This window comes from Heloderma suspectum, chromosome 4 (assembly GCF_057233095.1).
Source record: "Heloderma suspectum isolate Gila_16-S chromosome 4, 16-S_ref, whole genome shotgun sequence".
Lineage (NCBI taxonomy): Eukaryota > Metazoa > Chordata > Lepidosauria > Squamata > Helodermatidae > Heloderma > Heloderma suspectum.
In genome coordinates this window covers 215255485-215268644 of record NC_139461.1, presented here as the reverse complement: position 1 = coordinate 215268644, position 13160 = coordinate 215255485, and the positions used below count along the sequence as shown (strand labels likewise).

The window sequence follows — 13160 nt, the reverse complement described above, 5'->3', positions numbered from 1 at the left end:
AAGTGTGCAGATTCCTGTATTTTCATACTTAACCTCATAAACTGTCACAGCTACTGGTCATAAACCCCATAAGAAGAGTCATGCTGGCTCAAACCAAGGGTCTGTCTAGTCCAGCATTCTTATGTGGGCTTATTTTAAAGTCATTCCCTCTATAGGAGAAAAAGGAAAGCACACAAAACATATGCCGCGCAACAAATAGATGCGAGGCCTGACTGTAAGAATGAAACAACAGTGTAAATAATACTCTTATTTAGCTGTAAATTAATATATTTTAAGGGCCAGATTTGTGCGGTTGTTTAGGAAATATATGGGAAAAGTACCATTGGAAAACTTGATTTAAATCAGCCTTTTTCCCACTTTCAGTTTAAAATTTTTATTTTGTATTGCTTTGATTTAAATAAATCCAGCCTGCTTTATACAAATCTGTGGTGCAATCACACTTGAAATACTGCATACAATTCTGGTTGCTGCATCTCAGAAGATATTGTAGACCTGGAAAAGGTACCGAATATGGCAACCAAAATGATTAGGGAGCTCTAGCAATTCCCCTGTAAGAAAAAGTTACAAGTTTGAGGGCTTTTTAGTTTAGAAAAAGGGTGAGAAATGGGGACATGATAGAAGTGTTTGAATTTACGCATGGTGTGAAGAAAGTGGATAAAGAAGTCCCCCCTTCCTCCCCTAATACTAGAGCCCAGGGTTATACAATGAAGCTTAATGGTGGGAGATTCAGGACAGACAAAAGGAATTACTACTTCATACAGTGATAGTTCAGCTGTGGCATTTGCTGCCACAAGATGTGACGGCCACCAACTTAGGCGGCTTTAAAGGGGGTCCGCATAGTTAAAGCAATGGTATTCCCCGTAGTAACCTATGGCTGCGAGAGCTGGACCATAAGGAAGGCTGAGCGAAGGAAGATGGATGCTTTTGAACTGTGGTGTTGGAGGAAAATTCTGAGAGTGCCTTGGACTGCAAGAAGATCAAACCAGTCCATATTCCAGGAAGTAAAGTCAGACTGCTCACTTGAGGAAATGATATTACAGGCAAAGCTGAAGTACTTTGGCCACATCATGAGAAGACAGGATACCCTGGAGAAGGTGCTGATACTAGGGAAAGTGGAAGGCCAAAGGAAGAGGGGCCGACCAAGGGCAAGATAGATGGATGATATTCTGGAGGTGACGGACTCCACCTTGGGGGAGCTGGGGGTGGCAACAGCCGACAGGAAGCTGTGGCGTGGGCTGGTCCATGAAGTCATGAAGAGTCAGAAGCGACTGAACAAATAAAGAAAAAACAAATTCATGGAGGATAAAGCTATCAATCGCTACTGGTCATGAATCGCTATATATTACCTCCATGATCAGAGGCAGTATGCCTCTGAATGCCAGTTGCTGCAACACAGCAATGGGAGAAGGCTAGTGCCTGCTTGTGGGCTTCCCATAGGTACCTGGCTGGCTACTGAGGCACAAGATGCTAGACTAGATAGGTCTTTGTTTTGATCCAGCAAGGCTCTTCTTACATTCTTAGTGCTGTACAAAACATTAGCTTACTGGCTTAGAGGAAAGGAAACTTCTTAAATATCTTCCTCATCTCTTCAAGTATCTACCGTAAACTATAATTTTCATGATTGGGTTGAAGAATTCAGATACAGATATAGGGGTTTTGTCCCTTATGGAACAGGCAGAAGTACCCCAAAAGCAGTTTTGGGGTAGAGCAATTCATTCAGTTGCAGATTTACATAGAAAGAGCCAGGAGGGTATGCAACCAAACTTTTTGTAGATATCTTATGACAGTGTTTTGTAGAAGTTGTGTGACATTTTAAATATTTTAATTGCAGATAAAAAAGATGATAAAAGAAGGCATTCAAGATCCAGATCACGTTCAAGGAGGAGGAGAACTCCATCTTCTTCTAGACACAGGTAAGAGTCTTTCATGATATAAGTGTCAGGCACTTATTTCATCATACTACTTTATAGTATATGAAAATAGAAAACAATTTACAATCCTATGTGTGTCTACTCAAAACTAAATTATATTGCGTTCAGTGGGGCTTACTCCTAGGTACATGTGTATAGGATTGCAACCTTAGGGTTAAATCCAATGTTAGTCCTACTTAGAGTGGGCCCATTAAATTATATTGCACAAAACATTTTCCCAAACCCTCATTGTATCTACTAAGTGTCTGTTAAGCTTCATTTAATATTAAATGAATATTCATTTTCATATTAAAGCTAGAATAGTTGGATACGGGAAAGCATTGCATAGAAAAGTTGAGGAATCCCTTCTATAAATTTGAAGTATGGGCCCACTTATTGTGAAAGTAATTTATGTGACATGAGACTCTTTATTTTTTCATACATCCTTATTCTTTCATTTTCACTGTTATCGGAATCCTAACCATTTAATTCAGATCAATTATGCAAATGTTTCCATATGTTTTTCTTCTAGCAGTTGGAGATAGGAGGGTAATGCACAGTAGTGAAGCCCCATCTCCTGATCACGAGAAGTCAAGTTTTGTCTCCTTCTGTATGGCCCCCCCACACACACACACACATCCCAGACATGTCACATTTCATCAGATAGTGGCCATATATATTCAGGTGTATCTATAATCCATAAGGATTAGAAAAGTGTATTTCTAAAAAAATCTTGAATACTGAGATTCCCAAGAATCTAAACTTAGTGCATGGGAAACATAAAGTCTTCTTTCCTTAATTCTTTTTCAGATACTTATGTAAATTGTTTAGTTCTAATCCACAGTTTGGTTGCTCAGAAAACTTCATTGGTATGGTAGTTCATATAATTTCTTTTTATTATTACATTTCCATACCACCCAATAGCTGAAGCTAAGGTAATATACCTTATTGTGGTCAAATATTTTGATGTAGCTGATATTTTGTTCAATAGACGGACATCAAGAAGCCGTTCAAGAAGACGATCTCACTCAAAATCAAGAAGCAGGAGACGATCTAAAAGTCCTCGGCGGCGGAGGTCTCATTCCAGAGAGCGTGTTAGAAGGTCTAGGAGCACATCCAAATCCAGGTACTCCTGAAAACTTTGTGAAATTCTGAAATATGTTTTGTCCTGGAGGATATTACTATCCTAGCTATTGGAACTGTGGGTTGTATCCAGTGGTGTCCCTCCCCTGACAAGAAGGCAGAGGGAGGGAACTGGCAAAAATCACCTCTGTCCTGGTTCCATAGACAGAAGCATCTGCTAGATCAAAGAGGCTTCTTTCAGCAGAGGGACCCTATTTGATACATCCCTGTAGCCCATGCGTGTGCAAATGTTTTGGCCGTGAGAACCATAAGTAATCATGGCTGGAGGGGCAGGGGAAATTTAAACCTCCCCCCCCGCCCACTAATATGTAATGATTGCTGGCAGGTGGTGGAGGTGACAGCCTCCCCCACCTCCAAAGCTCACTGTTCCCCCCACACACACCAATCTCCTCTGAAGATCATGGGGGTGCACAACCTGTGGCCCTCCAAGCACTGGGATGTAGCCTTAGGAAGTGGCCTGACACCACTGCTGCATCTCCTCCTCCCATCTCACTTCTTTTTGTTTTTGTTTTTTTAAACAACAACACAGCAACATAAACCCACAATACACATACACTAAAATATCTCTTAAGATTGTAAGGTATCTACCCTTGGCTCCCCTTACACAACAAATGCTTATTATTATTCTCTAGTTCTTATCTTAGTTGTATATCATATATTGAGTTCACAGACATTATCTCATTTCTCTTCTAATTTTAACAACAAAAGAGAACCATCTCAAAGTTCTAAATCTGCATACATAGATAATCATTTTTCTCTATTTCTTGTACAAATTCTATTAAAAGTTTCCAATCTAACATAAATTTAGTTGTTCATCCTTCTTTAATTATAATAGTAAGTTTTGCCATCTTCCAGCTCCATCATTTTCATGATCCACGCGCTCACAGTTGGTATTGTTTCATTCTTCCACTTTTGTGCATACAATAACCTCGCAGCCATTGTCATGTAGAGAAAGAGGTTTCCCCCTTTTTTACGTGTTTATTAGTCCCAATAAAAAAGTTTCTGGCTTTAATTCTATAGTAGTCTTTAATATTCTTTGAGCTAAAGATGGTATTCATTTCCAAAATGTTTTAGCTTTTTTACAAATCCACCATAAATGATAAAACGTTCCCTCTTGATATTCACATTTCCAACATTTTCCAGAAACACCTGTATACATTTTAGACAATTTAAATGGTGACATATACCATCTATACATCATCTTATAAAAATTCTCTTTAAGACTTGTATATAAAGTAAATTTTAAATCTTTTCCCCACATACTTTCCCACTCTTCCCTTGATATATTATGACCAACATTTTGTGCCCATTTTATCATACAATCTTTCACTTGTTCATCCTGTCTCATACTTTAACAGTAATTTATACAGTTTAGCAATAACATGTTCATCATTTGTACACAATGCTGTTTCAAACTCAGATTCTGTTTGTTCAAGTCCACCATTTTTCTCATCTCTTTTAAACCTTTCTTTAACTTGCAAATATGAAAACCACTGACATACATGACCTTCTTCCAGTAAGCTTTCCCTTGATTTTAACGTATATTCCCCTTGTGACAGTTCCAATAAATCGTTATATCTTATCCATTTATGCGTGCTATCAAATTCTCTTCTATGCATTCCTTCTTGTGAAGATATCCAACATGGTATTTTTTGGTAGAACATTAATTTATATTTATTCCAAATTCTTAATACAGTCCTTTTTATACAGTGATTATTAAAATCTACATTTACTTTTGTTTTATCGTACCACAAATAACCATGCCACCCATATCTCAATTCATGTCCTTCTAGTTCTAAAAGTCTTCTGTTTTTCACCGTCACCCATTCCTTCATCCACATCAAGCAGCAGGCAGAAAAATAGGTTTTAAAATCTGGTAATCCCAAGCCACCTCTTTCCTTTGCATCTTGTAAATTTTTTTTTTTAACTCTTGGGTTTTTTGCTTGCCATATAAACTTCATTATATCTCTCTGCCGCTGCTTAAAAGGTAAATCCAATGTAATAAGGTAATACATTCATTTTGATCGTTGCAATTCTTCCCAAAAGTGATAGTTGCAATTTTTCCCATTTTAATAGGTCTTGTTTAATTTCATTCCACACTTTAACATAGTTATTTTGAAAAAGCATACAATTAATATTTGTCAAAAGGACTCCCAAATATTTTACTTTCTTTTCAATTTGGAAGCCAGTCTTATCTATCAACTTTTTTTTTCTTAACATTCATATTCCTTGTTAAAAAAATTGTTTTCTGTTTATTAACTTTGAACCCTACCACTGCTCCATATTCTTTTAATTTTTTCATTAACATTTCAATTCCCTTTAAAGGTTCTTCCAGCATGAACACCAAGTCATCTGCAAAAGCCCTCAGCTTATATTTCTCCTTTTTAATCTTTATTCCTGTAATTCGATCATCTGTCTTATATCTCTGTTCAGTAATTCTAAAACCAGTATAAACAATAGCGGTGACAATAGGCAACCTTGTCTTGTTCCTCTTTCTCACAAGGTTTAGTCAAATCCCCATTTATAATTATTTCAGCCTTTTGATCAGTATATACCGATTTTACCGACTTTATAAAGTTTTCTCCAATGTCTGGTTCTTCATATCAGAGCTGCTTGTTTTTCTGGATGTTTTTCCAAATATTCCATCATGTTCAAGACCGTTCTTACATTATATCTCATCTGTCTCCTTGGCAGGAAACCGCTTTGGTCCTCATATACAGACTCCTGCAATATTTTCTTGAGCCTTTCTGCCAAAATTGTTGCAAATACCTTATAGTCATTGTTTAATAATGAGATTGGTCTGTAGTTTTTTGTCAAGGTTAAATCCTGTCCTTCTTTAGGTATTAATGTTATATATGCTGTTTTCCATGTTTCCGGTATCTCCCCCTTTTCTAAAATACTGTTCATCATATTTTTCAGCGGTTGTAAAATTTCTTCTTCGCATTTATAATATAATCCTGATATTCCATCTGGTCCCGGAGTTTTTCCCAGTTTAATTTTTTTTATTGCTTCCACCATTACATTTGCTGTTATTGGGCCATTCGTCATTTGTTTTTGTTCCTTAGTAATTTTTGGTAAATTTTGTTTATGAATTTATTTATCCATTAATTCTGGGGAGATATCCTGTCCTTTATGCAAATATGAATAATATTGCTAAAAGGCTTTCTGAATTGCCACATTATCGGTTAATTCTAATCCACTTTTGCTTATTTTCACAATTGTTTTCTTTTCTTTTTCCTTTCTAAGTTTATAGGCCAACCATCTTCCTGGTTTATTAGCAAATTCAAAATTTCTTTGTTTTACAAAGTTTAATTTTTTTGCATATCCTGGACTGTTAATATCGACAATTGTTGTTGGAGCAATTTCATCTGTCGGAGGACACTTGCCTGTCCCGGTTTTTTCTTTAGGAATTCTTCTTTCTCCTTTATCTGTTTTAGAATATTTTGTACCTTCTCTTCTCTTTTATTTTTCAGTTACGTGTTTTGTTGTATAAAATAACCTCTCATGTAGGCCTTACTTGCATCCCATACTGTTCGGATATTTGTTCCCTTGTCCAGATTCAATTCAAAAAATTATCTCAATTCCTTTTTAGTGTCATCCACAATACTTTTATTTTGAAATATCATTTCATTCAATCTCCATCTAAAAGTAGTGCTTCTTTTCACATATGATATAGATACAGGGTTATGGTCCAAAAATTTTACTTTTACGTAATTTCCCTTGATTACACTTTATTTTTTTCTCTGATAGTCTATCAATTTGAGGTGCAATCACCCCATTCCAATCTCCCATTACACTAACACCAACTGTCAAAAGTTAGATCCACGTGTTTGGATAAGAGATCCTCATAAAATTCCGCCTTGTGGTCATTAGGTGCATAAACCCCTAAAATCAACGTTGATACACCATTCGGTGTAATTTTAACTCTCACAAAATGACCTTGTTCATCTGACTATACCAATTCCAGTCCCAAATGTGGCTTAATATATAAAACTACTCCATTTTTCTTTTTTCGGCTTGCAGTTATAAACTCTTCACCTAATTTTTTATTAATTAAATATTTGGTATCTTCTTTCTTAATATGAGTTTCTTGTAAGCATATCTTGTTTCAATTTTTGTAAATAGCAAAATATTTTCTTTCTCTTTTGAGGAGCATTTGCCCCATTAATGTTCCAAGTTAAAAATTTATAATCCATTTTTTTAGAAAATATAAGATTAAGGTACATTCTTAATTTCCATCTGTTGCACCCTGAGTGCTGTCCTCTTCTTGTACATCAGGTTGTAGGTCTGTCCAATCTTTTCCATAAGTTCGAAAGAACTCTCTTGCTTTTTGAACTGAGTTCAACTTAAATCTCTGTTCTTTGTAAGAGAAGACCACACCTTCTGGGAATTCCCATCTAAACATTATCTTTTTCTGTTTCAGGATTGTTGTTAAAAATGCATAATCTTTCCTTTTCCTCCGAAATCTTCCAGGAATTTCTTTCATGATGATAATCTCTTCACTATTTATCATAAAAGATAAATCTCTTTTATGCAGATGATAAAGGCAACTGGACAAAAACATAGATTTCAGCCATATAAATTCAAACATTAAAACCTTCAAACAATGATTTAAAGAAATAGAAAGTTAATTAGATTGTAATACTTATTCAAAAATGCAACCAGTCTTAGTATTTGTTCTTTTTTCTTCTTTTGAAAGGACCTCTTGAGCTAAAGTCATTTTGTAAAAGTCTGCAACTCCTTGATTTTAATTCAGGTTAGCTTTATACAACTGCCATACTTTTGCTTTTTGCTGTGCAAGTGGTGCTTGCTGGTAGTTTAAGTTTCCAAATACTATCTAAGATTGGAGCACGCCCTCCTTATATTCTCTTAATTAATTAAGAGTTTCAAAACAGCGTTTCAGTAGGTGTTTATCTCTGGCAACTGACCTTAGTTTTGCACCCCTTTGCATCCTCTGCAAAGGCAGCTGTTCTTCTAAGATTTCATCCGGATGGTACTGCAGGCTTCCCCTTTATTTTCCAGGGGGGGGGGGGGGGGGACATTTCTCAACCTTTTCAGAGCTGTTTGATAGAAGCGACCTGCGGAGCCCCGCAAGTCACTGCCAGGACGACATGGCTCCTTCCCAGAAGTTCCTCCCATCTCACTTCTGAGATTTGTGTTTTCCGTCGCTGCTAGCAGCGGGAAAACAGCAACTTCTGAAATGAGGTTGGTGGGGTGGTTGGAAGAGGCTTTCACTAATCTCCAAAGATTGCCATTTTCCTGCTGCTAGTGGCAGAGAAATAGTGAACTTGGAAGGGAGATTGGGCTGCAGCAGTGATATCAGGAAACCCCTGGGGGCTGCATCCTAGGCCCCAGCCCTTGGAGGGCCAACTGCAGGTGGCTGATTGTACAACCTTGCAGTAACCAAGAGTGTTTGATGCATGGGGATGTTTTTGAGACAAAACAACTTGTGCTTCATTCTTGATCTTGGGGGAAAATAATGAGAGCTAATCTACATGCACCTTTTTAACGTATGGTTGGTATTTGTTGTTGTTAGAGACAAAAAGAAAGAAGAGAAAGAGAAGAAACGGTCTAAAACTCCACCAAAGAGTTACAGCACAGCCAGACGATCCAGAAGCACAAGCAGGTGTGGTATCTTCTGTAACCTTGTATTTACGTTTTGAGAACTAATTATGCTAACCTTAAAGGGATTGCTACCTTGATTTATGGGAAATCTTGAATTACTTGAGGGAGAGTTGTATCTTATCACAGAAAAGCACTTCTGTGAATTACAGGGCTTCAACTAATAAAAGCTGTTGTAAAAACAAACTTGTAGAGTTCATTTATGCAATTTCTCTGGTTTGACAGCATTTGATCTAGAATCTGTTACTTTCTTGGAAGGGAAGAAATCCATACAGAATCTTGCAGTCTGACCCAAGGGGTGGATTGGCTAGTTTCTATACAAATAGGACCTTGCCCTTTAATTTTTCAGGATAAACAGAACTATGGTTACGAGAAGCAGATTTTTTCTGCATTTGCAAGTCTGAGGTAATGTTGTAGCTGTCCTGAAGACTTAATTAACTAAGTAGAAATCCGGCTGCAGGCATTCTTTACTACAAAATGTTTAGCAGCATATCACAATTCAGAGACGAAAGAACTTGTTCACATCTTGCACTTAGTATTGACCTTCCCCAGCCTGGTGCCTTCCAAATGTTGGACTACAACCCTGACAACCCTGCTGACGGGCTGATGGGAGTTGTAGTTGGAACATCTGGAGGGCACCAGCTTGGGGAATGCTGGTTTCGTTTATTATCTTTTGAAATCCATACCTTACCCTCCTTCAAAAAACACACGCCAGGCATTAAAAAGGATTCACAAAGAATTGTTTAAAATTCCTGTTTTAAGTTGCTGAGGAAAATGGGTGTATGCATAGGAATGTTAAAAACCGATGGAAATGTTGATTGGGTGGCATTTTTTATTACTAATCACTCCAGAGAAAGACGACGCAGAAGAAGCAGGAGTGGATCCAGGTCACCCAAAAAGCCCAGGTCTCCTAAGCGAAAGTTGTCTAGGTCCCCTTCACCAAAAAGGTTTGTACATTTTAACCAATCCATAGACTGTGCACTAGTACTTTTGGGAAGCACACAGTGAGAGGTTTTCAGTCTCACTGGCTGCAGTTTTGTTGTAGGGAATTTTGCACCACTTTGTTGCGAATGAATTTACTCAGATTACCATGGCTGATACCATTCAAGCAAATAATGGCTGATAGTTGTAATTATTTTAACATATTCTACTGTTATTATGTTAAATGTTCTTTGCTGTAACATTAAGTCAAAAGTGATCATATACCACCCCAGTATCTGGAGAACTGCAGATCAAATTGAGAGAGAGAGAAGGCTTGTTGCATCCTTCTTGCTGCTTGTATCTGATATAGTTGTTTGTGTGTGTGATTTTATGTAGTTGAGGGGAGGGTGAAATAGTTTGGATGGTTTTCTCTAAATCAGCTTATAAAATTCTTTAATAGGCATGAATAATTTGATTCTACATTGAAATTTTTGTAGCTTTAAGTGTCATTAACAACCAATTAGTCTGATAAAAATCTCTCTCCTGCATTTCTCACATATGTGAACCAATTGTATTACAAAAATGTGCAACTTGTCCATAAGCATACATTGTATTTGACTGCTGGTTTTAACACCAAAACACAGAATTGCAGTATTTCAGTCTTATTTGTTACTTTAACCATTTATGATTTAGACACTTTTTATTTGATTATGTATTTTGTATTTTAAAGTAAGTTATAATCTGCTTTGGGGGGGAGGTTACCCTGAAAAGCAGACTATAAAACTGTAAAATAAAAATCTCTTATGACCTTAGACACAAGAAGGAGAAGAAAAAGGATAAAGACAAAGAAAGAAGCAGGGAAGAACGAGAAAGGTCAACAAGCAAGAAGAAAAAGAGCAAAGACAAAGAGAAGGATCGAGAGAGAAAGTCAGAGAGTGACAAAGATGTCAAAGTATGCTTTAAAAATCTTTTTCCTCTGTGTATGTTTGTGTAGCGCTCTACTTAATTTTAAATCCTCAAAACCTTGAAGCGTGTCTTATGTGTTTTGCTTTGGGTTTTATCTCGGCAAAGCAGGTTACAAGGGATTATGATGAAGAAGAACAAGGCTATGATAGTGAAAAGGAGAAAAAGGAAGAAAAGGCAGCAGATTCTACTTCTCCAAAACGTAAGGAGTCACCAGCTGAAAAAGGGAGTGGAGATACAAGGGAGTCCAAAGTCAATGGGGATGATCATCATGAAGAGGATATGGATATGAGTGACTGAATGTTGCCTTTGTAGTAAACCAACAGTTGCTGACATGCATTGGTGTCATTCCTGTGTGATTCCTTTATGCTGTACTTGTTTAACCTTTTAAGCTAGATGTACACAGCTGTAACTATAACTGGTTGTAAAGCTCCTGATATTAAATAATTACATCAAAAGTTTTAGAGAAAGTGATATCTGGGTTTCCATTCTCGTTATTGGCCAAATTGAATTAAGTAGCCCAGCAGTTCTTATTAGCTTGGTGCTGCTTTTTTCCTTTTTGAGCAAAAAGCTGCATGCATCTTTGGCAGGCATGGACTGTTTGTGTTGTATGATCTTTTTAGTAAACCAGCTCACCTACAATAGTGTTTCTAGAGTTTGATTCATTTGCGGTAATAGAGCAAAATAGGGAATGCACTGGCTGCATGTTAACTGTGGCAAGAACATCCTCATCTCCTTCAAAATACGGTGGATCTACTAAGGGTCTTAAGTGTAGACAAAGAAACTAACATTAGCTTCATCTGGAAACAAGTGTTCCGATAGAGATAGGTAATCTTTTTAGCCATGTGGCTGAATCTTTTTGTTGTGGATTTGTTTGGCTTCGACAAGGTGGAAATGCACTAGCCTTTTTTGATGCTCAATGTAAGGTCAACTTTGAGTCTAAATCCTTCTCAGGTGGTGTGCTTGAGTTTTGACAACTAGGACTTCTTGAGATAGTAATGAAAACTTCCGTATTCCACAAAACAAGAGAGAGTTAACCTTGTGTAGTTTTCCAGAGCCTGCATTTTATTTCATTTTGTTTGTGAGTGTAAAAACCCTGCAAAAAGGGGTAGTGCATTTTAAAAATTGAACTTCATGATGATTTTAAAACAAGTCTACTTGATAATGTACTTGATCTCAAGTTGTATAAACTAATAATTTTGTGTTACAGTCACTGAAGTAGTAACCTTTTGCACACAGTGATTCCATGTTATTATGCAAAGTAGTTGGGCAAACTGTTCTTTTAGTTCTGGAAGTTTTTGGAGCATATACTTTTGTGCAGATAAAAACAAAAGTAGGCTACAGTCTGTGCCATGTTGATGTACAGTTTCTGAAATTGTTTTACAAGACTTTGATAATAAAACCCTTAAATATGCACTTGTATTTGTACTGAAGTGTACATGTATCTATTTATGCTATTGACTTGTATGAAGTTACCTCACTTTTTTCCTTTTCACATTTCCATTTTGAATCACAGGTTTAAATCTATCTAGGTACAGCAGACATTAGTGGTAAGCTGATACTTAACCACTTCTAGGCATTTTCTTCCCCTCTTGGGAGTGAGAGAACAAAATAATTCAAACGTTCTTTTGGAAGCCTTCAAAAAGAGGACCTACCCAATATATTCTAAAGGTGCTCTTATCACTGGAATAAAATACACTGCTCTCAGTGTTCTTTGTTTTAGAAAAGTGGGATAAGGGTGACATAATATCCAAGCACTGTTTAATTCTAAATGATGCCAATCTGTAAAAGAAGATCCTAACCTTTGTTCCAATAACCAATGAAAAAATGTTACAAGTTATACCTAGAATTAGTACCTATATGGTTTGTTTGAATTTGAAACATTTAACAGAAGTAGCATATGCAAATATCATTTTTCCACAGATGTTTTTAGAATGTATGGATATGTAACTTTTTAAAATAACTGCGAGGTATTTTCTCAATATAGTGAAGTATATAAAGAATGTCTCCTAGCCTTTTCTTTCCAGAAAAGTGTAAACAAGTCATGCACCCCCACAAGAAAGTAAACAAAAGCTATCTGTCATAGATAATTCCACTGTGTGCTGCAAGTCTCCGTTAATCTTTGCAGTTCCATGTGAATACACCAAAACCTCAAATTACTAAGGAAGTGTAGCAACCTATTTATGCTGAGGTCTCTCTGAATCTATTGGAACTCTGCTTTGGAATTAATCCTATATGGCACTCTGCTAAAGTCTAAACTAGATTATTCATTTAACGTATCATTGTTTTTGCATATAGTTCATTTGAAAAACAACAAAGTGGAGGAAGTCTGGATCAGAACTGAGCAGAAGGGGCCTAAAGTTTTCCGAGCACCTGCCTTCTAAAGGGAAGCTGATATGAGTGCAAACAGTACCTAGCCCTCTCTGGCAAATAGCGGCGGGGGGGCAGGGAGAGATTCATTGGGAAAGAGGAGCAGGGAGAAATGTTATTTCCCTCCCTGTGCCAATTTGGTTACAATTTGGATCGGGTCCACTTGGGACTATTTTTTTTTAAGTTTAAATACAAAAATGCTATCCTGTGTCTCCCCTTCATGGATCACTG

At 36.9% G+C, this 13160-nt stretch overlaps 1 protein-coding gene across 2 annotated transcripts in view; it reads left to right on the top strand.

Annotated features, from left to right (window-relative positions):
• The window catches only part of SRSF11 (serine and arginine rich splicing factor 11), a 33965-nt gene extending 21990 nt beyond the window's left edge, over positions 1-11975 (top strand). Inside the window, exons 7-12 of one of the 2 annotated variants that reach the window (XM_084852237.1) lie at positions 1832-1913; positions 2902-3036; positions 8590-8679; positions 9527-9622; positions 10410-10548; positions 10671-11975. In XM_084852237.1, coding sequence (XP_084708363.1) covers positions 1832-1913; positions 2902-3036; positions 8590-8679; positions 9527-9622; positions 10410-10548; positions 10671-10859 — 731 coding nt within the window. In that variant the 3' untranslated portion in view covers positions 10860-11975. Of the gene's footprint in view, positions 1-1831; positions 1914-2901; positions 3037-8589; positions 8680-9526; positions 9623-10409; positions 10549-10667 lie in introns of both variants that reach the window. The other variant, XM_084852236.1, reaches the window with a different exon arrangement.
• Positions 11976-13160: the final 1185 nt, after the last annotated feature.